Source organism: Camelus dromedarius, chromosome 6 (genome assembly GCF_036321535.1).
Source record: "Camelus dromedarius isolate mCamDro1 chromosome 6, mCamDro1.pat, whole genome shotgun sequence".
Lineage (NCBI taxonomy): Eukaryota > Metazoa > Chordata > Mammalia > Artiodactyla > Camelidae > Camelus > Camelus dromedarius.
The window spans coordinates 47059243-47083140 of record NC_087441.1 but is presented as its reverse complement, the minus strand read 5'-3'; the positions used below and the strand labels follow the sequence as shown (position 1 = coordinate 47083140).

The window sequence follows — 23898 nt, the reverse complement described above, 5'->3', positions numbered from 1 at the left end:
AATCTGTATGATTATAACTTTTTCCTATTTCCCTGAAGAGTTGAAAGAGGGAAGTCAGTTCGAACAAATTTGGATGTGCTTTAGTTAGCAGGAGAAACGGCAGGTTACAAGTTTGGGGGGAGAAAACGCATATTTCACAGGCAGGAGCTGGAGGACGAGCCAGCTACCTCCTCTTCCATTAAAGGCAGAACTAATTGCTCTTTTCACTTGCTGTTTTCACGTAAGTGTCGTCTGTTCAGTCACTGTGGATCTGAGCCGAGGAACTACAACAATTTGGGGTAATTTTTAGGTTTCCCTTAATTGAAGGAATGTACGCCCCCTTATAAAGCCGCAGCAGGAAGGAGGGCGGTCTGGAGTATTTAGAATACAATACAGCCCGAGTAAACGCTGAGGTTCAGTGCCTTCAAAGGGAAGTAAGAAGATTCCAAGTAAGTGTTGAAATTCAGATACGGAGAGAGGAAGCTCTCGGCGGCACGGCTCGCGAGCCGGGGGAAAGCCCTGGGCTGAGCTCGGCGCGGTTCGGCCCAGTCCAGGTGTGGCCGGCCACGCCCCCACGTCAGGCAGCTGGTAGGAGTGAATCAGACGAATGGGAAATCTACAGCAGCAGGGAGGGGGAAAGGGCCGAGCCGCCGGCCGCGTTAACATAGACTGAAAGTGCTGCGGTGACACTCGGCCCTCCAGTGTTGCGGAGAGGCAGAGCAGCGCGGCACCTGTCCGCGCCGGGAGCTGGGACGCGGGCGCCAGCGGCCGGAGCAGAGCGGGCGCCGCCGCGGTGCGCGCCGGCCTCAACCCGGAGGGGACGCGGAGGACACGCGGACTGCGTAGGGATGAGCGACACTTGTCTCCGATGTTGGATATTTGCTTGGAAAAACGTGTGGGTACGACCTTGGTAAGGAACTTGATCTTGTTTTTAATTCTGAAATTGATCTGAAAACTTTTTTCTTTTTTTCCCCTTTTTTTCTTTCTTTTTTTCTTTGTGTGTGTGTGTGTGTGTGTGTACTAACATAGCAGCAGTAGAAACCAGAAGTGCTTCTGCTGTAGGGCACTTAGTACTGTCAAACATTTGTAAGACTTTTTCCTTATGAATCATTAACCGTTTCAGTTCTAGGCATAATTGTCAGTTCATTGAAATTTCAATAGTGCCTCCCGCCCACCCCCGTCAAAGTGACTATTCCGGGTTGGCTTAATTTTAAAATTTTATTTTATTTTAACATTTAGTTGGCAACATGACTGTACCGGTTGCAACTACATAGAAATAGGCACGGTTGTTTAAATCGTCACTGAGGGGAAAGACAACTTCAAATCCGACTTTTTTTTTTTTTAAGAGCGTCATATTCAGGGAAGAAATAGAAGAATATAAAAGCCACCTTGAAAGACTTGGACAGTGTTGTGTTTACATTTTAACTAGGACACGTTCTTACATGGAAATGATACCTACGTTCCTACTTTTCCCCCAACACATCTGTATTGGGAAAACACTGCAGACGTTTACTTTTCTTTTCTTTTTCTTTGGAAAGCACTTTTCCTGCGTGTGAGCGGGGATGTGCGGGAATACCCTTATCAGTGTGTAAGTGGAAGCAGAGCTTGTCTTCTGAGTCTCCTATATTGTTACAGCTTTAGTTACAGTAAACTGTAGCCCATTAGCCACTTCTGGGAATTCGTACACTTTCAGATTTAAATGGAAAGTGCTATTTGTAGCTGAGGGCTCCTAAAGGAATTCTCTCCAGGGAATCCCATTGAACAGTTTTATGTTTTGTTTTTGCTTTTTCAATTTAGCTTGAAATGCCCACCAGTCAAAAGAAACCGCCAGGAGTTGTGTCCCCTCACCCCTTCACCCATCTTTCCTCCTCTTTTCCTATGGTCCAGACGATTTCTGAAAAGCGGCAGCTCAGTGATGCTGGCAGGATGCAACCCTTTTCAGTCTTCCCTGCGAGAGGATGAAAGAGATCGCGCTGCAGCCCGGGGAGGGGGGGGGCGAGTTGTTTTGAAAGTTGTTTTGCCTTGGGAGCTGGTGGGAAAGTTCAGTCTTCCCCATTTGGAAAAGGCAGGCTGGGTTCCGCTCCTGCACCACACGCGCTTTCCATTTTTAGCTTCATTCAGAGGCAGACAGAGCTCCTTCCTCTTCCTCTCCTTGTTTGTGACACTTTTCTGAGGCAGCTTTTCCACAGCGCTGAGGGTCTGGCGGCCATGACCCCAGGCGTCCTGGGACAGAGGACTGAGAGCCCGCAGCATTTTCCTGCTGGGAGAGGTAAAGCCAGGGATTGTTTGGAGGTGGCTCTTTTCTTTCTCTTTCTTTTTTTTTTTTTTTTAACTTTTTCCCCCAATGAAATTACCACACTTTTTTTTTTAAACTAAGGGTAGGATTTTTAAAACCTTGCTTTTCCAAGGCATTTGTCTTTATACAGCTTTTGGCTCTTACTCAACTGTACCAGGCGCTCTGCATCTGCTTGCAAAGTCTTCAGACGACGGTATTAGTCATAGCCTCTCGAGGAGCCACAGGACAATGGGGATTAAAGGCCTTTCCCTTCTCTTCCAGGCTGCCCCCAAGTGTAGCTCCAGTGCTGTGAAGTTTCCAGGGTTGGCAGAGGGGACCATGAAAATGGACATGGAGGACACGGATATGACTCTTTGGACAGAGGCTGAGTTTGAGGAGAAGTGTACATACATTGTCAACGACCACCCCTGGGATTCTGGTGCCGATGGAGGGACTTCGGTTCAGGCAGAGGCATCCTTACCAAGGAATCTGCTTTTCAAATATGCCACCAACAGCAAAGAGGTAAGCCTCTGGTTTCTTGCCGAAGAAGATTGGCACCTGGCTCCAAATCTCCCTGCTTGCCCTTGAGGTCTCGTATATCTGTGAGGATCTGTAAGTATCAGTAAATAATTTATCACTTAATTCACTTCTTTCATTGCTCTCTCTTGCCCTAAGTCCGTCCCTTCTCATTTCCTCCTGCTCTCAACTGTTCCTTACTAATTAGTAAACAGTTCAATCTTTTGGCAAGCTGACCTGTCTTGGAAAAGCTGAATGGCAACATGGGGTGAGCAAAATTGTCAGCAACTTCCAGAAAGTTTCTGGCCACTTGGGACTCACTGGCTCAACAGCTTTTGAGGGAGAAAACTTTTTCTTTGGAAAAATGTGTTTCATGTGTCTTTTGTCTCCTCTTGGTCACGAGATGGCTTTATTCTTTTTTTAACGAGCCAGCTTTATTAGCTGGGTTTCTAAAATTATTCTCTAAACTTTGACGTGTTTATGAACTGAAGTGATGGTATAAACGGAGAAGAAGTTCATGTAAAAGTGTCCTCTGTTCGGATGACTTCAGAGCTAACCACTGTTTATCTGGGGCAGCTCCTTTGCTCTGGCTGGGCTGGCAGGCCGATTCCTTTTTGGCCTCTGAAGTGGGTACACTCTTTGTTGTTTCAAAGGGGCTGAAAACCCAAACTTGGAATGAGCAAAGGATTGGTGTTTACCTTTTTATATAATGATGATAGCTAGGCGTGATGTTGAGCTGTGAAATAACTTTCAGAACCACCTTCTGTTTTGAGAATGCAGCTGCTGCAGTTGCTCTGATTGGTCTAATGCCAGGCTGAGTTGAAGGAATCGACCCCTCCAGAGACTTCCCACCACCACCATTCCCACAGGTCACTGTTCAGTTCTGTCACTGCCTTCAGAAAGTAGTGACAAGGGGATCATTTGCTGTAGGAATCCAGTATTCGGAACTGGGGCTATTCATTACAGACATGTCAGATCACTTTCCTTCTTCCCTAAGGGACAGCATTTGAAGGAGTCAGAGTCTGTTTGGGAAATACTTTGTCTCTTTCCTGTTTGTGTGTCTGAGTTCAGTGTTTTGGGGGAGGGGGTGACATAGCTGTCGAAAATTAATAGAGCGACTCTGCTTTGCGTTTCATTAAAGCTCAACCTTTTTGTTTCTTTTTTTTTCCTGCTGGGAGAGAGGAGGCTGATTTCATAAAAAACAATATTTAAATTGTATATGAATGTTACCAAAAATGTCACCCCAGAAGTCGGCCTTGATTATACTCCTCTCTAGAAAATCTCAGTCTGCGGCCCATGGAATGTGTTTGGGTGTTGAAGGTTTGGCTGTGGCTTTCAAGTTGTACTTTTTTCCCCATATCAAATTTGACCAACTATTGGTCTGTTCCCAGCTTTTTTTTTTTTTTTTTTTTTTTTTTTGAGCTGTGTTGCCCTGTCCAGTCCCCAGGACTGAAATAATGACCTCGATTCTGTGGTCATCTTTACCTTTTTAGTTCTGTCCTGTTCTTACCCCCAGTTCAGCTCTTAGCCGAAGTTTCTCAGTTTTCATCATTCTACTTCAAACCGTAGCTAAGTGAAATACTGCCCTTCGATCACTAGTCCAAGGTTCAGGCAGATAGTCACTTAAGGTGTCTAGTGAGAGCCAGAGCCAGGACTTGGAGCAGAGTTCCTCTGACTTCCCTAACCAGCGCTTCTTGATTATGCTACACTGGCCCCTCTTGGTGTCACTGTGGTTTTATTTATCCTCTTCACATATTTCAGACCGATCCCTTATTAAGACTGCTTGGCGTTTTTTCTGTGAGTGTGTACCTCTCTATTTCAGTATGTTCAGCCCCCAAAAAGCACACAGTGCCTGTGTTCCTAAGGAGGGTCCTTTAAAACAAACGTAATAAGACACCAGGGCTCTCTCATTCTATTTTCCTGTATTTATTTAACTGAGACACTTGATCCTCAGCCCCTAATCATAAAAGCAACCAGGAAACCAACTTAACGTGTAACACTGGCTTCAGCTCACTCTGGAGTGTGTACCGGTTTTTCTATTTCTCCCTCCTTCCTTTTTGCACTTGGGGAAAGGACAGCTCCCTCCAGGTGGTGAAAGAGAACCATGGAATTGAGCCACTGAGGGTATGAGAGCTGCAAACCAGTTCTAGGACAGAAAAGCCTTCAGGATGGATGAAATGTTTATATTGTCATTATTCGGTTAGTTCTTTCAGTCCCAGGAGCTGAGCTGTGGAAAGAGGGAAAAAGCCTTTGTACGTGTAGTTTTTATCTGACTGATTTATCTTCCCCTTCTTTAAATGTTTTCATTTAAGTAGCAGAAGATGTTACATTATGTACTGTTCTGCTGACATCCTGGGGATTTTTTTTTTTTAGCAAGACCCTTTTTCACTATGAATTTGTGCTATGTGTCAGCACCTTTTTTTTTTTTTTTTTTTTTTGGTTTAAAAACAAAACATACAAACCGTATTTCTGATCTCGACCCTCATTTTTAGGTTTGCTTTAGAATCATTCTGTACCTTTAATGAGGCTGTTCTTACTTCCTATTTCCAGAACTCAAACCAAATATAGACAGACTATTCAAAAAACTTTTAAAGCATTTTTAACTGCTGGGTTATTCATCTAGGGGGATTTTCCCCTTGTCCTCTTGAAATAATCTTCTGTGAACACTTGAATACAGAAAGATCAATTTAAACATTTCGGTTCGAGAGGCAGTGGCCTGCACTGAGCTTGCTTGCGTCGAAGAGGCGCTGTGGCTCTGAGTCTGACCTCCAAGAGTCTGTGGTGATAAACATCAGGCCAATGTTGGAGACGCAGTGTCCATTTTGATTTAAGTCCATTATTAACTCAAGCCATCTGTAAAAAGTATCTCATCATAACATGCAATTCCCCCTTCTTACTGCCTTTTATTGTGGAGACAGTGGTACCGAGGCATTGCCACGTTTCCTTTAATATAAAGATAATTAAGAAGGAAGCCTTCCAGAAACATCTTTATCCACTCCACCCCCTTTTTTCAAAAATGGGGTGAAGTACAGGTTGAAGTCTTGGTCCACTGCAGAGCCCCAGTCATCTCAATGCAAATATCCTTGACTCAAAATAGAATTTTAATCGAATGAGTCATTTTTAAGAGGGAGGTAGGTGAGGGTTCAGGGAGGGGAAGAGATAGCTAGTAATTAAAATGATTTTAATATAATTTGGGGTGAGGATGCTCATACCATAGTTAGGCCTGAATGATGTTTCTGCTTAAAACCCACTGCTATGCATGTGTACTTGTATATTCCCTGAAGGGAAAATTTGCTTTAAAAAAAAAAAAGGGTTTATTCTCTTTGCTATAGACTTTCATTCAGCATCCCCACTCAACCCATACTAAGTTGTGACGGCTTCATTTGGTAAAATGGAAAACAAGCCCTGTTTTTTGTCTGCAAGCCCTGGACATCAGGGTGTGTTCTGTAACTGAAGCCACTGACAGACAGATCTGCCCAAGTGGTGAAAGGTTTGGCCTTGTGCAGAACACACACCGTAGCAGAGCTTCGGGGCGAGGAAGTGTCGCGGCCAGTGTCTTCTCGCTGGTAGGTTTATGGATGGCACAGCAGCCTGGTCCCAGCAGTAATTCTTTAGGACCCTGGTCAGTTCCAGTGAAGTTTCCTTCCTAAGCTAGGTGAACACATTCTTAATTAGTCTTTTTAGCTCTGTGAAATTCAAGGCACACACTAGGTTCCCCTGTATCATGTGCTTGCTCCAAGGATAGAATGTTGTTGGCTAAGACTGACACCTGGCTCTTTCCAGGGCCAGAGGGAGAAGTATGACTTGGTCTCCCACTTCCCATTAAAAAACTACCCTAGTTCCAGTTACCTGGCTGAGCACTGGAATCTTAAGAGTTGCAGCTCTCATGTCCTCTTTGGATAATGTCTTAGATGGGAATTTGAGATGAAGGTGCTGATTGTGTGTTAGAGTGCTGGACTGGGAATGGATAGTGATGGTTTATAAGCCACATGGTTCCTTCCAACCTTGAGATTCTATGATTTTGTGTCTCTATCCACATGTGTGAGTTTATATATACGCAAAGCTCTCTGCATAACAGAACTTAAAATATTAGTGTTCTGTCTCACTTGTAAAGATAAGCTAATACTGAGGCTCTTTTTATTTGTCTCAGGCTTGAGGACTTTCCTAGACCTCTCTTTCGTAACAGACCCTCCTCTTTTTAATTGTTCTCCTGTCTTGCTTGCCGAGTTGCATTTGTAAGGTTGTAGATGGCAAGAGCTGCTTTCGGTACTGCCTTAGCGCTTCCCCAATGACTTGCCTATGGCTGTGCTCAAAGATGTTGGAGTGGCTTATATCTTCTGCAAATTCCCTTGTAGGAACAAGATTCTGGTTGATGTCTTTTGGACCATGAGAGAGTGTTGTGTTTTCTTAGTGTTAAGGTTGGTAGCTGAATACCACGAGGCCCATTGGTTAAAAGAAAGGCAACTGAGAAGAAAAACCCTGACCTCAATGTAACGCCGCTCGCTGGTAATCAGGCTCTCTCTCCCAAGACACTGTCTGCAAGAGACTATAATTTAAAACAAAGTTGATGAACCAGTTGAGTACCTTGCTTAAAATTAGTGCTTTAATGTGGATATGTTGAAAATATCAACTGCTCATTATTGGTTCACCAGCAAATGACATTATTTGTTTTTCCTGTTTGTCATTTTAACATTATAGAATAATCACTCAGAGGTGAATGCCAAATGATTTGTGTGTCACAGAAGCCAATTCCATGAATTTTTCAAATTAATTAGGTTCAATAATGTGTCATAAACAATGAGCCTCTGGGTAATAAGTCTACTTAAAGCTTTAGTAAGTATTTTTATCTCAAGACTGTTCCGAAGTCCTCCTGTCCCCCATAGTTGAAGGGCCGACAATACCAATAAGGACAAACTGTTATTGAAAGGGCAGATAGATGTAAATGAAGGCAGAGGAGGAGGATGAAATGAACATCTGCTCTTTTCAGCTCTCTGCCAGAAATTCATAAAGAACCAAAAATAACACTCTAGCTCACCAACCTTGTTTCAACTTGTGTTAGATAGAGGAAATTTTCTTTTTTTCTGTTTTTCCAGTCTGGGTATGCTCCATTGGCTTGTATATTGAATATTAATTCTTTTAAATCATTGGCTGATAAGTCATGTACAGGAGAAAGACTGATCTGTCACAAGCATGCAGGTGTGTTAATTCCATGTCCATTTAGACAGAGGTTTCAACTCTTGGTGAGATTTACTGAGGTCTCAGTGTCTATCATATCCACAGTCTTTGCTTTCCACAGTGAACATTTTTTGATTCGTGTATTTGGGCCTATCATTTCAGTTATATAAGAGCCACCAGGGATAATAAAAACTGGAAATAAATATGTTTTACCTCCCCTCTTGGTCCATTTCAGTAAGGTGTTCAGTGATTTGTAGGTGGTTTGGGGTAAAAAGAAAATAAAAATGGGAAAGTGAGTGAATTAAAACCAAAACAAAATGAACTGTAAAATGTTGTAAAAAGACTGTTACAGAGGAGTTCTTTTGAATGGTGATGAATTGCTTCCTGATTGCTGCTGGTGATTTTTTTTTCCCCACCTCCCCCCCCAGAAAGAAATTTACGATCAAGGAGGAACTGGTATAGTTAACGGGTTTCTTTAGCAAGGCCCTACAAAGTCAAAATGTGTGATACATCCAGTTTGAGAAGGTCATTTCCTCAGATCTTAGAACCCACAGCTCTCCTCGGCATAAATTCCATTTCAGAGGAAGACTTTTGACCACTTCTGAGCAGAAGATGCTAGAGAAGAACCAAGTCGCTTAAAGGAACTTTCTTCTGTTAAGGAGAACCTACAAGTTATGAAGAAGAAGAAGGAAAAAAAAACCTCATCTGAAATGAAAAAAATATAATGTGTTTTGTTTATGGTTCCTCAGGCCTTTGTGGAACAACCAAAGAACATTATTTTGGTTTCTGAGGTTAAAACTATTTTATTCCCCTTAAACACACTGTGTTTATGGTTTGAGGGAGAAGAAGAAATAGGAAACTAGGAGCAGGCTGAAATGGTCTAACCTTGCTGCAGGATCCGAATCTCATTCATACAAAATAGAATGGTTACCTTCTCTGTTCTTCTAGCATAAAAAGTATTAATAAAAATAAAGGACTCTGTGTCCCCAGAAAATTAGACTGTTTCATATTTGGTTGCATATTGACTTATGATCTAGGAGTTTAACAGATGATCTTCCCCCAAAGTAAAGCTCTTTGTTGATTACGTAGACACCATCAATGACCGCGCTCCTTAGTATAACTTTGCCACTGTTGGTTGTATTACCATTTGACCATTCAATTCACTGAAATGAAAAGATCGATTAATACTTTACAGCTGCACTCATTGTTTCATGTTTTACCCTCTTTAGGTTATTGGGGTGGTGAGTAAAGAATACATACCAAAGGGAACACGTTTTGGACCTCTAATAGGTGAAATCTACACCAATGATACAGTTCCCAAGAACGCCAACAGGCAATATTTTTGGCGGGTAAGTACGGAAATTTTTCCAGACTCGTTAAGTATTAGGGGGAAAAAATGAAACTAAAATTGCTGGGTCACTTCCTTTTTCGACCTGTCCTTGGGCTCGCCACAAGTATTTAGGGTCCCCATGGACATGGAATTCTAAGCAAGGGTGATGAAACTGGTTAAATGTTTGGCCTGGGAAACAAAGCCTGGAGGTGGTCAGGGATGAAGCTCTGGTCTACACGTGAATCTTAATTTTTGCAATTCATTAGAGCTTTGTGATGAAAGGAAACAGTTTGCCGCTTGCTTCAAGGGTAAGTTCATTTGCATCTCTGTGCAAGGAAGTAGTAATGAGTCACCAAGCCTTAGATTTCACCCCTTCTTGATTTCTTGCTGAGTTAACTTTAATTGAATGGAAGAGTAATCATAAATGAATTACCTTGAAAATAAATGCCATTAGGAAGGATAGGTGGAAGAAGGTGCTCAGGGAATGGAGATGGACCACAAGACTAGTCCTGTTTAAATATATCTGTACCATAAAACTACTGGATCTGACAGTACAGAGATTACTCCCATCGCATAAGGAAAATACTTACAATTATTCAAGATGATGAACTTTCCCATAGCATCCAATCAGAGTCTGGCCAATACAATTTCCTTTGGAATATATCACGGTCAGAAAGGACCTCACAGGTGAACTAATTAGAAGGAATCCTTGAGTAAAAGACCCTGGATCAGGATGAACAAAGGAAAAATTGGACTGCTTTCCATTTCCCATAGATTTTTCTGGGATACTTGGTTTCCTCAATTAGAAAATAGAGATGTGTTACTAAATTTAAAAGCAATTTTTTATACATACTTGCATAAAATGTACATGCTTACTGGGAAACCATTGTTTCAATTCTTTTAGAAAACAGCTGCATGGCAACAACAAAAATTGTATTAAGCTTACTTTGGCCGGTATTTACCTAGAGTGCTTACATCTTTTGGACAAGTATCTTTATAAAAGACTTATATTTGGAGATCACTCAGACATTGTTCCTAAGAAACAAGCTTTTTTTTTTAAAATCCAAGAAGTTCTGTGCTTTTAGAAATTTATTTTACTATTTCTCCAAAAAAGAGAGCACTGAGAATTGTTCAATAAGAATTGTGTACTCCCAATTTTTATTTAATAATTACTCATGCTTAAAATATATTTAGTACATCGACTAGTAATGGGCAAACTGTAAGTGAGTGCATTTTTGCTTTTAGTGCCAATAAAATCTTCTCAGAAGTGACCCAGAGAAGTGTGTACTTCTTGGAGTCGAAGGACTGAATTAAGACAATCCAGCATAAGTCTCGTTCAGCCATGATCCTTTTGACAAAAGACAAGAAATACTTAAGAACCTCCTCTCTCTGTCCCAGTTCCCTGGTTCATTGAAGATTCACTATAAGTAACTGAAATGCTTTCCTTGGGAGGATTTATTTGAATCCGTCTTTCACATGCAAAGGATATTGTAGGAGCTCACTTTCCACATGTTGTTAAACGCATCCTGATTTTGCTGGCAGGAATGGGAACATCTGTTGTGAGGAAAGAAAAAGTTTCATGCAAATTACACAGTCAAAGAAGAGAAGGGATGTTCAAGTTGAGAAACCAGTGACATTTCTTGTAACTGTGCTATGAGTCAGCACGTTTTTAATCTTCTTGATAATATATGGAAATGCACTGAGGGTGACAGGGAGCAGTGTTCATCTGACGTATCACTATTTTATTTTCTTGTGGGGGTGTGTGTATGTGTGTGTGTATGTGTGTGTGACTTCATGGCATCGACATTTCTGTTTTTAAATGAGGATACAGTAAATCATAGTCTGTGGAAGGCTGACTGGAATCTACACACTCGTAGCTTTAGAAAGCAGTTTCCGCCCAGCGAAGACTGCAAGAGCGCTGGAACCCCATGTTCCTGGAAGTTTGCACATCACAGTAAACAAACTTGAAAACCCCTCTTGATAGCAGAATTCACCCAGCCTTGTTCCATTTTCTCTTAACAAAACACACCGCAAAAGCTCTCACAAGCTGCTTTGATGAAGCCACATGTATTTCCCCCTTCACAATTTACAGGAAGTTACTCTTAAAAGAAAGTGATTCTGGTGTTTACTGCCCGTGTTAAAGGGACAGAGTTCCTTTTTGTCTGTGATAACGTTTGAGCAAAATACAGAGACAATTCATAGCGTAACATAGTCGGTGACTAAGAACCAAGCAATAACCTGCTGTCCGGTCAGAGCAGAATTTCTGTAGGAACCATGCTGTCCTGCTTGGAGACCCCAAGTTGCAGATAATCAGGTACTCACTGTATGTGTGTAAGGACATTTCTTGAGTCTGAAGAAAAGGTGGGCACATCATAAAAAGAGGGAAAGAGAAACGTTCTGTGGAAGGCTAAGGAGTTTGTTTATAGTCCTTTCAGTGAGGATATGTATGTTTTAATTTTCCCTCTTCCTACCTCTGCCTTTTTACCTAGTGGCCTGGGGGCATCTGTTAACCAGAAGCAGCGTTACTACAGGGCAAACTTTGCATTCTTCGTACACATGCTTTGCCTTTAGAGAGCAACCTAGTTTCTTCCTGTTTTTCCAAAAACACAAACCCTGTGTCTCTGTGAGAGGTGCTGTAGCCAACCTCCTCACAGACAAGAGCGTTCTCTCTCCCCGCCTTTGGCTTGAAAGAAAAGGCGCAAGGCTGACCATGTTTATCAAGGGGAAAAGTGAATTCTCAGTAGACTGTCAGGTTCTGGCTGCTGTCCCGGCGTTCACTTTGTTATGGCAGGTAAAGTTCACCTTGGCCCCACCCAGCGTTTCCACAAAAAGGCAAGGTTCCAAGTATTCATATGAACAAGTGTTACTGCTGGACTTGGAGGCTTGGGGGTGGAGGATGTTTGCCTAGTTTAAGCCTTGGGCGGGGGTGTAGGAAACGGCGAGTACAGAGGCCATAGAAAAAGTCGAGAGACTCAGTTTGACGTACGCAGTCAGGCTGGTCTTCTACCCAGTGACTCAAGGCATTAAAAGTCAGCACAATCAGAAGTCGAAGTAGCAGCGTCGCCCGTGTGCCCTTCCCTGTGGTAGCAGAAGTAGGGCTCCGTGGCGGTTGCATCCGCCCAAGACAGCTCCTTAGACGAAAACTTTGTGTTTCATTCTTCTGTTATTTTCCCCCCAAACATGAAAAGACACTAAAACTGAAATGGAAAAGGTAACTGACAAAGTATGCCTTACCTGTTTCCGCCCTTACTTCTGCTGATTCAAGACAACTCCAGCTAAACTGATTTCCTTTTCTAACGAGGCCGTAGGGGACCAGCCATCACCCAGGGTACTGGCTGGGTTTGCTCTCAGAGGTGCCAGGGGAAGCCTTCTGTTGCTTGGGGGCTCTCTTTTCTACATCTGTCTTCTCTCTTGGACAGATCTATTGCGGAGGGGAGCTTCACCACTTCATCGACGGCTTTAATGAGGAGAAGAGTAACTGGCTACGTTATGTGAATCCAGCGCACTCGGCCCGGGAGCAGAACCTGGCTGCCTGTCAGAACGGCATGAACATCTATTTCTACACCATCAAGCCCATCCCTGCCAACCAGGAGCTGCTTGTGTGGTATTGCCGGGACTTTGCCGAAAGACTTCACCACCCTTATCCCGGAGAGCTGACAATGATGAATCTCAGTAAGTGGATTACAGAACCAAAAAAAATAAAAATGCCAGTAATGTCAGTTCTGCCCCTATATGCTAATAACATGTTGTTTAATTATATGGCTTCATCTGTTGGGCCAAGTAGGTGGCTTAAACTAGGGACTGGCAAGAGGAAAACAAATTTTTTTTAGTCTTTATTTCCTATAATGAGATGTGATCATTAAAAAAAAAAATACTAAGCTACTTTGAGTGTTCAGTTCAGAAAAGTTACAGGGAGAAATATACATCCAGTGCTAATCTATCAAAAAAAGGGGGCAGGTAGAATTCTATCATAGTAGGGATTGGTCCTGACGTACTGGGGATGCAAACATAGCTCCTTGTTTGTGGTCATTTGTCAGTGCCTAAAATGTGCATTGAAATATTGCAGAGAGGCACATTTGGTTATCAAGTTATGATCTGATGTGAAACATAAAAGGTGTTTCTAGAAAAACTTGGAGCTATAATTTTTCAAATCTTACTCGAGATAGATAACTAAAGATTTTATATCTTAGCTTCCTTCCATATGGTAAAAACCGAATTATCTGATCTCCTGATCAGTATTACAGTAACCACCTATCACTGTAATCTCAACAAATTCTCAGTTCCTTAGGTTTATAAGCTTTTACTTTTTTATTTGGTTAAAGTTGCTGTCATGACCTCTCTGCAGAGGGCTACTTCATTTTCGTCATTCTCAAGTGATCTCTATGAATGATTGAAGATTTACCATAAAATTCCAACCTGTTGTAACTATGGTTGTGTATTCTCAGATTGCTAAGTGTTAAAGCAGCTTTTAAAACTAGCTCCTTTTGGCTTAAAAGCTTCGGCATCTAAATGCCGTAAGTTTTGTAACCTTTTGTTTTGATCTCATTTCCAACTCCAAGAGAAGTTGCAAGAATAGCACAAAGAATTTCCAGGGACCCTTTGCCCAGATTCATCGATCGTGGTTGATATGCTGTCCCTTTTGCTTTATCTGGAGGCTCAGTTGTGTTAGTTTACATTTCTGCCTTTGAGACATTTGGAATGAATGTTAATATTCACATACATTAGAATTTAACTTAAACTTTAGGACCAATTAGCAAACTAATTACTTATCCTAGTTGGGTATAATCCAACTCTATTTGGGGCACAACTCACACTGTCTGGTTTACTTGCTCTCCCTGTGATCTCAAGACTATATTTGTAGTTTTCTGGAAAGTTGGGGCTATAAAGGCTTAAGGACCTCCACCATAAGGTTACCTTTAAATCTATGTTTGTGGTACACACACACACACACACACACACACACACACACACACACAGGGCACCCTTGAGCTTCAGGAAGAAGTCTTGGGATGTTTAGAAACAAATTGGCCTCCAACATGAGCCTGGTGGGTATAATCAGGTCCTGACTGACGGTGGTGATTCTTTTCCCTTCATCTCTTCCGCACTCCCAAGAGTCTCCATCAAATCACTAGTGCCAACATCCCGGGAGCCTGACAGCTGTTTCACCCTCTGTAGGTGCCAGGCACAGTGCTCAGGGCCTGGTGGTAAAAGACAACTTCTTTTCAAGCACAATGACTCACAGGAAGATGTGCTGCTTCCTCCTGACTTTCTCAGCACAGCCAGTCACTGCCTCTTGAGGGTCTCCTTACATTCCTTGAGTTTAATCATTCACTGATTCCGAGAAAGATTTTGACTTTGGGTGGGGGGGTGGGGGGGTGGGATCAGTAACTCCATTTGATTTGACCCACCCTGGTGACTTTGCACCAGCCACGAAGACGTTTTTCACATACGTCCCTCACCTCCTGCCAATCAAAGAAAGGATTTAAAGGCTGTGCATTTTCCTGCTCCAATTAAAGGCTCTGCACAGTATTTTAAGATTCAAATTCTTATTCTTTGTGTTCAGAAGCAACTTTCATGCATACTCTGAAATGATATCTTTGTTCCCTCCAATATCCCTTCCTGTGGATGCAGAATTTTTTCTAAAATGGTGATTAACCATTTTCAGTTACCCGTTCATTGTCCAGTTTTCACAGTAAAGAATGAGGATTAACAATAACCAGTCACACTAAGCCAAGACTCCTGCTCCGATTGTGAAACCAGCTGTCTTAGGTGTGGTAACTGATGATTGAGACGTTGATCAGGAAAATTTCCACTATTTCATCAGGCCTCATAAGTAGATTGTGTCTTCAAATGAGTTGTGTTGGGATCCATGCTTTAAGCACAAGAGAGACCTGTGTCATAATCTCGGTGAGGACTTTGAAAGGACAGCAGTGGTTCAACTGGTAGAGTTTTGAGGAGAAGAGATTCAAAGAAAATGGAGGTAAAGAAAAATAAGTCGCCAGAAATCACAAATAGGCATTTTTTAAAAATCAAAGAAAAGGAGTAGGGACTATTAGGTTTAACTCCTAACCCCTCCCAAGTTTTTCGGTCTTTTTTTTTTTCTATCTATCTAACTAACCCATCTAGAAAACAGTTGACCAAATTGTAGACTTTTAAATGTTAATCTGCTTTCTCAGTTTCAGTTGAAAACAGACTTTGTTTTGCCTACTGCAGAACTTCTAGGTTCTTTCTTGTAGTCTTGGGGGTTCTTATTATAGATCGAAAATGTGAGTCGGCATAATTAAGCCATTCAGAGCCTTCAGAAGCAGTTCACTCTTGAAATGACTCCGTCCGCCTACAGCCATTTAAGATTTAAGAACAAAAACAGATCTTGATTTTCTTTTTCATGTTAACTCAAGCTGCTGCTGAGTGGGAGAGTCCGAAATGACACCGGCTCCACTGATTACTCAGCTGCTGAAGGATAAGTTTTTTTTAATGTACCTTCATAGAGACTCCATGTTCGCCACCTTGGAACCTCTGAGGGGGCCTGATTTTGCCCTCCGGATATTGTTTTGTCATAAGACATAAATGTATTTTTATGAAGGCATCTGAGTCATCAAACATTTACTGTGGATTTATTATATGCTAGGCACCCTGCAGTCAGTACTTTGCATAGAAAATAATAAATTCCGACTTTCTTGTTTGTTGGCCCCATCGTTAGCTTTGTTTCAGGTCAGTAATCGAATTATTGAGGTGCTTTGTAAGAGGGACGGTGCTGTGGGCGGACTTAAACTTCTTGCTAATGGCTCTAACTTACTGAATTTTCAAACCAAGACAGTGTTGAAGCCACTGAAAAAAAATTGAGATTCAGATGTCATTTGCCACATAAAAATGGCAGAAAGTTGTGACGGTGAAGTTTCTGTATTTTCATCTTATTAGGGCGACATCTTTTATTTTTAATGTGGGCTGATGCAGATGCCTCCAAGTCATTCTTTTTCACCTCAGAATTCCTTCCTGTGGCTGTGAGATGCCTTGCCTGTCAGCTTTCCAATTTAGTTGTCTCTCTCCCCTTACCATTTCAGCTTTAAAAAACAAAAGTGACAATTTGAACTTCCTGCCTGCTGAGCCTCACTGAAAGACTGATATTGGCCTGATAAGGGGATATTTATTTGGCTTAGTGGCTTCAGAAATCCCTCTCCCTCAACAAGCTTTCCATCACTGCCCCATCAGCGTCTTCCCTGATAGCGTCTAGGCTGTGTTTACTCTGGGGCTGCGGGCTCACCCGGGAGGAACTGATAACAAGCAGCAGAGATAACATTCTCTGAGGGGCTCTCAAACTGGAATCGAATCCCTCAAGCTTGTCAGCCTAGAGAATGGATTTGAAGAGTTCGGAATCTGGAGTTCCACAGAGTTCATTTCTAGAGCTATCAGATAGCAAGCCTGGAGTTCTTGGTTCAATCAAACGGGGACTTTTTTTTTTTTTTAAGACAATGTATGATACTTTTACAGAGGCTTCAGCCTGATCCCCCCACGCCGTCCTCTTCTAACACCGAGGCCGAGAGCTCTCCTGCCTCTGGACACCGAGGCCTTTAACCTGTGCCTACGCCTCGGGCAGGTGTTCAGGCTGGAGTGATTGACCTCCAACAGCCAGAGCTCCAGCGTAGCAGCATATATTTTACTTTTGGTTTCCAAGGAAGCCTGGGCAGGGAGTTTTGGGTTTTCCCGAAGGCATCATTTGCTCTGTGTGTTTGGAGGGGCAGGGCTGGCGATGGCCTGGAGAGCCCGGAACTGTCCTCTTATTGCTGCTGCTCTTAAATGGTGTATTTACCAAGTAATAATATGCCGTCTTTGGGAATAAATGCTTTCATCTTCATTGCCTGTTTTCTTTGGTGCTCTAAGTAATTGAACTGGCTCAGGAAGTGCCTGTTGTGGTTTGGCAGAGATCACGATGTCACGCCTTGTGATTCCAGGGGACAGCATTACTGGGAGCCTGGTTAGACCAGAGAGAGCCTTGGTGACATTCTGGTGGTGTCAGCAAATTGAGGGGAGGGGGTGGCATCACCATGCTGATCTGTCTGTTTGGCAGAGGCAGTTTGAACCGACTTTTATCAAATTCGTATTAAACAAGAATCGAGGCGAAAATTGATGACTGCTTATTACTTGAAATGAGTTAATCTTTCACATCTAGTTCCAGGGTGTGTTGATTTCCTTTAGGTGAACTGTGAACGTTGAAAATGACTTTTATTAACCCAAAACACCCCCCACCCAATCTTTTTCCACCCCGTTTTCATGGAGGCGCTCCTTTACTAAGTCGAACAGAACTTTTCTAGCATGAGGTTTTCACCAGTGGAAACAAAATAATCTAAACGGTGCTCTTGGTTTGATCGATGCGGCCAGTGACCCGGTTTTGTTGAGGAGGAACGGCAGCGGCCTGAGCCTCTAGAATGAGTGGGTGTTGAGATGCCAGGTGTCCCTCTTGGGGCAGCTGGGGCTCAGGTTTGCTCAAGGAGAGAGCAACTTGGGCAAGGTCGCTTCGATTTTCTGTCTCCCTCTGAGTAATCGCCCTTTCTTTCTTTCAGCGCAAACCCAGAGCCATCCAAAGCAGCAGAGCACTGAGAAACATGATCTTTGCCCAAAGAATGGCCCAAAGAGAGAGTACAGTGTGAAAGAAATCCTCAAGTTGGACTCCCACCCCTACAAAGGAAAGGACTTACACCGTTCCAACATTTCACTCCTCACTTCAGAAAAGGACACGGAGGACTACAGAAAAAACAGGAGCCCCGAAATGCCCTTCTACCCTCGGGTGGTGTACCCGATCCGGGCCCCTCTCCCGGAAGACTTTTTGAAAGCTTCCCTGGCCTACGGGATGGAGAGGCCGACTTACATCACTCAGTCCCCCATCCCGTCCTCCACGACGCCCAGCCCCTCGGCGCGCAGCAGCCCGGATCGGAGCCTCCAGAGCGCCAGCCCTCACAGCAGCCCTGGGAACACGGTGTCGCCCCTGGCTCCCGGCTCCCAGGAGCACCGGGACTCCTACGCCTACTTGAACGCGCCCTACGGCCCCGAAGGGCTAGGCTCCTACCCGGGATACGCGCCGCCCTCGCACCTCCAGCCAGCCTTCGTCCCCTCCTACAACGCGCACTACCCCAAGTTCCTCCTGCCCCCCTACGGCATGCACTGCAACAGCCTGGGCGCCGTGGGCAACATCAACGGCGGCATCAACAACTTCGGCCTCTTCCCGAGGCTCTATCCCGTGTACAGCAGCCTCCTGGGCGGAGGCGGCCTGCCTCCCCCGCTGCTGGCGCCGGCCTCCCTCCCCAGCTCGCTGCCCTCAGAAGGGGCGCGCCGGCTGCTGCCGGAGCATCCCCGGGAGGTGCTGGTGCCGGCGCCGCACAGTGCCTTCTCCCTCCCCGGGGCGGCTGCCAGCCTGAAGGACAAGGCCTGCAGTCCCACCAGCGGATCCCCGACGGCCGGCACTGCCGCCTCGGCTGAGCACGTGGTGCAGCCCAAAGCTACCTCAGCTGCCATGGCCACGCCCGGTGGCGACGAGGCCGTGAATCTCATCAAGAACAAAAGGAGCATGACCGGCTACAAGACGCTCCCCTACCCCCTGAAGAAGCAGAACGGCAAGATTAAGTATGAATGCAACGTTTGCGCCAAGACTTTCGGCCAGCTCTCAAATCTGAAGGTAGGCACCGCCCCCCTCCCCGAGCGGGCCGTCTGATTGTCGCCAGAGTCTGTCGGGGGGTGGGGGGCGGACCACCGCGTTGGTATCGACTTGGCTTCCCACAGGTTGCAAATTGCGATTTCCCCAGTCCCCCAGCCTGAGATCTGGGCTGGCCATGGTCCTGTGCGGGTTTGACTTTGCTTTTGCTGCTCCGGCTGTATGGCTTTGGACAAATTACTTCTCCTCTCCTGAGTGTCCTGAGTAATAAAAAGGTGGGGTTGGGGTTGGAAGATCAGGTTCAAGGCCCTGCTCAGCCTGGGACTTTTGTTCCTTTAGCTCAAACACAACAGGATGTTCTGAAAACACTGGGGTCTGATTTATTCTGTTTAAGACTTTTGATGCTTTTCCTAAGAGGTTTGCATCATTAGTGCCTGGGTCCTTGAGCAGGAATGTTGGGTTTTGCAGCTGAGTAAGGGCAGAGTTAACTTGTGTGGCTTCTCCCCAGGTCCACCTCAGAGTGCACAGTGGAGAACGGCCTTTCAAATGCCAGACTTGCAACAAGGGCTTCACCCAGCTCGCCCACCTGCAGAAACACTACCTGGTACACACGGGAGAAAAGCCACACGAATGCCAGGTGGGCAGTATGTTCTGGGTAGAGCTTTTGACCTTTGTAGACAGTGTCTCAGGCATCGCCCTCCCATGTCCCACAGCCTGTAGTTTAAACCAGCCCAGGAATTCTGCCTGCCTTGGGCAGCCCGCTTCCAGTGGGTGGAAATTGGAAGGGGAAGTAAACACCACCCATGCGCCAGGGCCACGGGGAGTTTTCTTGCCTCCCTGGTTGCTGGGCGTGGGTTGTCAGCCTGCCCCTCCCATTGGCAGCCCTTAACCTTCTGGCCTCCCCGCCTCCCCTCTCCGCCCTCTTCCCCGCACTGCAGGTTTGCCACAAGCGATTCAGCAGCACCAGCAATCTCAAGACCCACTTGCGACTCCACTCGGGAGAGAAACCTTACCAGTGCAAGGTATGTCCTGCCAAGTTCACCCAGTTTGTGCACCTGAAACTCCACAAGCGCCTCCACACCCGGGAGCGGCCCCACAAATGTGCCCAGTGCCACAAGAGCTACATCCATCTCTGCAGCCTCAAGGTCCACCTGAAGGGGCACTGTCCCATGGCCCCGGCCACCGGGCTGCCCCTGGATGACCTGACCCGAATCAACGAAGAGATCGAGAAGTTCGACATCAGCGACAATGCGGACCGGCTGGAGGACATGGAGGACACCGTCGACGTGGCCTCCGTGGTGGAGAAGGAAATTCTGGCTGTGGTCAGAAAAGAGAAGGAAGAAACTGGCCTGAAAATGTCTTTGCAAAGAAACCTGGGGAACGGACTGCTCTCAGGGTGTAGCCTTTATGAGTCCACTGACCCGTCCCTCCTGAAGTTGCCTCCCAGCAACCCACTACCTCTGGGACCTGTGAAGGTCAAACAAGAAACAGTCGAACCAGTGGATCCTTAAGATTTTCAGAAAACAAAAGGTGTTTGGTTTTGTGTCTTAACTTATGACTGGGCGAGTCAGGGTGCCTGTAGCAAATGCTTGTATATAATTCCAGTTCCACAAAGCTCTCCTGATGGCAGGTGGGTCCCCTCACCTCTCTGGAATTAAAGAAGGAACTCCAAAGTTACCGAAATCTCAGGGCATAAATCAGGCAAAGACAATATATATACACATTATATATACTTAATTACACCCTCATCTATATATTTGAACCTGTGTATTTTGAGCATTTGTGTGAATATGTTTGCCTAGCCTTCCCATTGCTAAGACTATTGCCGTAATTATTTTTTCAGTGATAATCCTTCATAATTTATTATACAATTTATCATTCAAAAAGCAATAATTAAAAAAAGAGTTTACAATGACTGGAAGAATTCCTTGTAATTTGAGCTAAATGTTGTATTTTTGTCTGGTGGCCATTCTTTGTAGATAATTTCTGCACATCTGTGTTAAGGACCTACGATTTAGTCCACAAATTCATGGCTTCAGTCAACCTCCCTCTATAAGAATGGTTGGCAAATGAGGTTTTGGTATTGCCGGAGTTAGGCAGTTGATGTGTTAATTCATAGGATTGTGTCATTTGAACAGCATTGTATAACTTGGGGGTATGTGTGCAGAATTACTCAGTAATAACTTCAGTAGCAGAAATAAGAAAGGGAATCTTGTGTATTTCTGTAGATCGTTCAGATTTTTCCCCCTAGCCACAGATTAATGAGAAAGGTGAGAAGAAGGTTTTGCCCATCTGTCTCCCTCCAGAAAAATAGGGTCACCCCACCCCCACAGTCATGTGACCATTCAGAGTGGCCACGAGCCTTTTGCATCTAATGTCTTATCTGAAAATGTGAAGAAGACAGTATGCCAAGTTTAGAACCACTGCAAAATGTTCCCAAAGCACAGGTGGTTTTGTATGTGTGAGGTCTGGGGGCAGGAGTCTGGGTGTTTTTGTTGTTGGTCTTTTTTTGTTGTTATGTCAAAATTGCACAAACCTGGTGCTCTAGCAGGAAGGATTTGAGTTAGATAGGCTCAGGCCACACTTTAAAAACCAAAAAAGAAAAGAAAAGAAAAAAAAACAACCAGAAAACGGGTATTCTCGTTATCTTAGGGTCAAAGCGGGTAATGAACATTCCTATCTCCAACACATCAATGGTATTTTTTTTCTGTGCAACTCAGATTTTCCTCAGTGTTCGTGTTTTTACAGTTTATGGTTAATTTAATTGCAGAAGAAAGGGCATTGCAAAGTTGTTCAACAACAATTACCTCATTGAGTGTGTCCAGTAGTGCAGGAAGTGATGGCTTCTCTCATGATTCGCAACTCTAGACGAGAAAGCAGAGTCAGAAAGACAGAATGTGTCCCATTGTGTCTTCTCTGCTAAGCCCAAAGATGACACGTTGGCATTCAAGGTGTAGCGAAGAATGGTGTATATTTATAAATCTATTTATACCATTATACCATGTGTATATATAATATATTTATAACCACTTAAATTGTGAGCCAAACCATGTAAAAGATCCTACTTTTCCTAATGAAAAAAAAAAAAAAAAACACCCTTTCTGAGACTTTGCTTAACTAGCACTCAACCTCACAATCAAATTGGTGAGCTTGGGCCCCCCCTCCTCCACTATTGGAAGAGACCCTAAAACCTTGGTGCAGAGATGGGGAGCACGTAACAACCAGGGAGAAAGAGAGATACCATTTTTTACTATGAAGGGCAATCTGAGATGCCTGTATTTTTGTTTTGCCTCATTGTCATGATGTGGTTACGTCCAAGTCCCGGAAATAAAAATCCCAGCACCACTGCAGCTTTTCTCTCTCGTCCTCTTCCTCCTTACTAAATAACTGGTGTATTGCCCATCAGTGAGGTTTATATATTCAGCATTTTGTTCCGTGGTAACTAATATCAACCTGCAGAAGAGAACAACAAATTTAGGATAAGCCAGGGAAACCCAAAAGCCTTACTGGTCTGTTCCTTTAATGAAACTGACAGTTCTTTATGTACCAGTGTTTGACAGACAGTCCTTAATTGTAGGTAAACCAAAGCATCACAGTCCAACATTGATACCAAATACTTTCTATTCCCAACAGCTCATTTGTTCTCTTTTTCCTTTTTGTGCTTCCTCATATGTGGGAATTTTTACTGAGACCTTCACAGTGGCTTGAGACTTTCTGATTCTCTTTACCATCTGACTTTCCCTCTGAGGCCTCTTACATGTGAATGTTGAGCCCACAATCAACAGTGGTTTTATTTTTTTTTTTCTTCTACTCAAAGTTAAAACTGACCAAAGTTATTGGCTTTTTACTTTGCTAAAACAACAAACTATCTTATGTTTACGAACTGGTTTACATTGTTATTTATGTGCAAATTGTCAAAATGTAAATTAAATATAAATATTCATGCTTTACCAATGCCTGTCTAGTGTCTTGAGTGAAGGGTGAGTGAGCAACATCTTAACCTTAATACTGTAAGTGTGGCCCCAGAACAGATTCGGAACACACTTGCCTGTCTCCTGTCCAAGTCCCTACCCCACCCTCCACTCCCTACAGCCATGATTCCCTAATTTCCCTGCCTCCTTTGGTGATGACACTTGGGAGTGATTGGACAGTGTTGATCTCTTGTCTCTCTCATAATTCAGCAGTGTAAGATTATTTTCTTTAATGATGAGCTATAAAAGTGCCCTCGAAGGAAAACATTTCAAGCATTAGCCAGTAAGCGAGGAAAGATTTGTTTGCTTTTGTTGGGCTTTTTTGTTCGTTTCACTTTGTTGATGGCATGGGGTGGTGGCGAGGTAAGGAAGACTTGGATCCATTCCAGAAACGCCATCCTAGCATCAATCCCGTGAACCTGTGTGGAGACCCAGCCAGCTCATGGGTGAGGGGCTCTGGGGAAGCTCTGGGAACCAGAGGAGCACTTTGCCCACTGGGGACGTCACTTTTGCTTCAGTAGTTGGCTCTGAGCATCCCACAGGGGATCAGGGCTTTTGTGCGTCTGCAGTCTTCCTGCCCAGCATCCCACAGTATTTTTTCCCTTCACACTTTCACTCAGGAAGTAGATTTGCTACTTGTGCATTTAAAGCAAATTTCTAGAAAGTTGCTGTTTTACCAGCCTCTTGGCATGGTTAGTATGAAGCCCAGGGATCATGGTGGCCTGGCCATGTGGTCCCAAGGGTCATATGGGGGGAATAGATCTATTGGCTTGTCCACTGATGGTCCAGGCACTAAGTTGTCTCCAGTCACAAACAAAAAGACGAATTAATTTGAGTCTCATTTGGTAGACATGAATAGGAGAGATGCTTAATAGAAAAGTGCTAGTGCCCTCAAAGAAAAAAATCTAAAAGCCCTTTGCAAATGGTTTTCATGCTTGCCATTTCTTCCATTATCAAGTTCATGGTACCATGCGCATGCTAACTGCATATAAAGAAAAAAAATAATGCT

At 44.0% G+C, this 23898-nt stretch overlaps 1 protein-coding gene across 5 annotated transcripts; it reads left to right on the top strand.

The window, feature by feature from the left end:
• The first annotated feature begins 428 nt into the window (after positions 1-428).
• Positions 429-22868, top strand: PRDM1 (PR/SET domain 1). 5 transcript variants are annotated; one of them, XM_010989635.3, is made up of 9 exons: positions 439-889; positions 2255-2263; positions 2362-2426; positions 2532-2776; positions 9175-9294; positions 12695-12947; positions 17834-18942; positions 19427-19555; positions 19857-22868. In XM_010989635.3, the coding sequence occupies exons 1-9, from the start codon at positions 828-830 to the stop codon at positions 20427-20429; spliced, it is 2565 nt and encodes an 854-aa protein (XP_010987937.3). In that variant the 5' UTR covers positions 439-827; the 3' UTR covers positions 20430-22868. The 5 variants fall into 5 exon arrangements, with proteins under 5 accessions (XP_031311960.2, XP_010987937.3, XP_010987935.3 ...); XM_010989633.3 differs by lacking the exons at positions 2255-2263; positions 2362-2426 and having other exon boundaries at positions 441-889; positions 2537-2776; XM_010989634.3 differs by lacking the exons at positions 439-889; positions 2255-2263; positions 2362-2426 and adding an exon at positions 2096-2248 and having other exon boundaries at positions 2537-2776.
• Positions 22869-23898: the final 1030 nt, after the last annotated feature.

What these genes read in the sequence shown, in the direction of transcription:
- PRDM1 (XM_010989635.3), top strand. Translation starts at nt 828, where the DNA reads ATGAGCGACACTTGTCTCCGATGTTGGATATTTGCTTGGAAAAACGTG. An exon ending in TTTTGGCTCTTACTCAACTG is followed by an intron (nt 2,427 to 2,531) that starts TACCAGGCGCTC and finishes TTTCCCTTCTCT; the next exon opens with TCCAGGCTGCCCCCAAGTGT. An exon ending in AAAAGCCACACGAATGCCAG is followed by an intron (nt 19,556 to 19,856) that starts GTGGGCAGTATG and finishes CCCGCACTGCAG; the next exon opens with GTTTGCCACAAGCGATTCAG.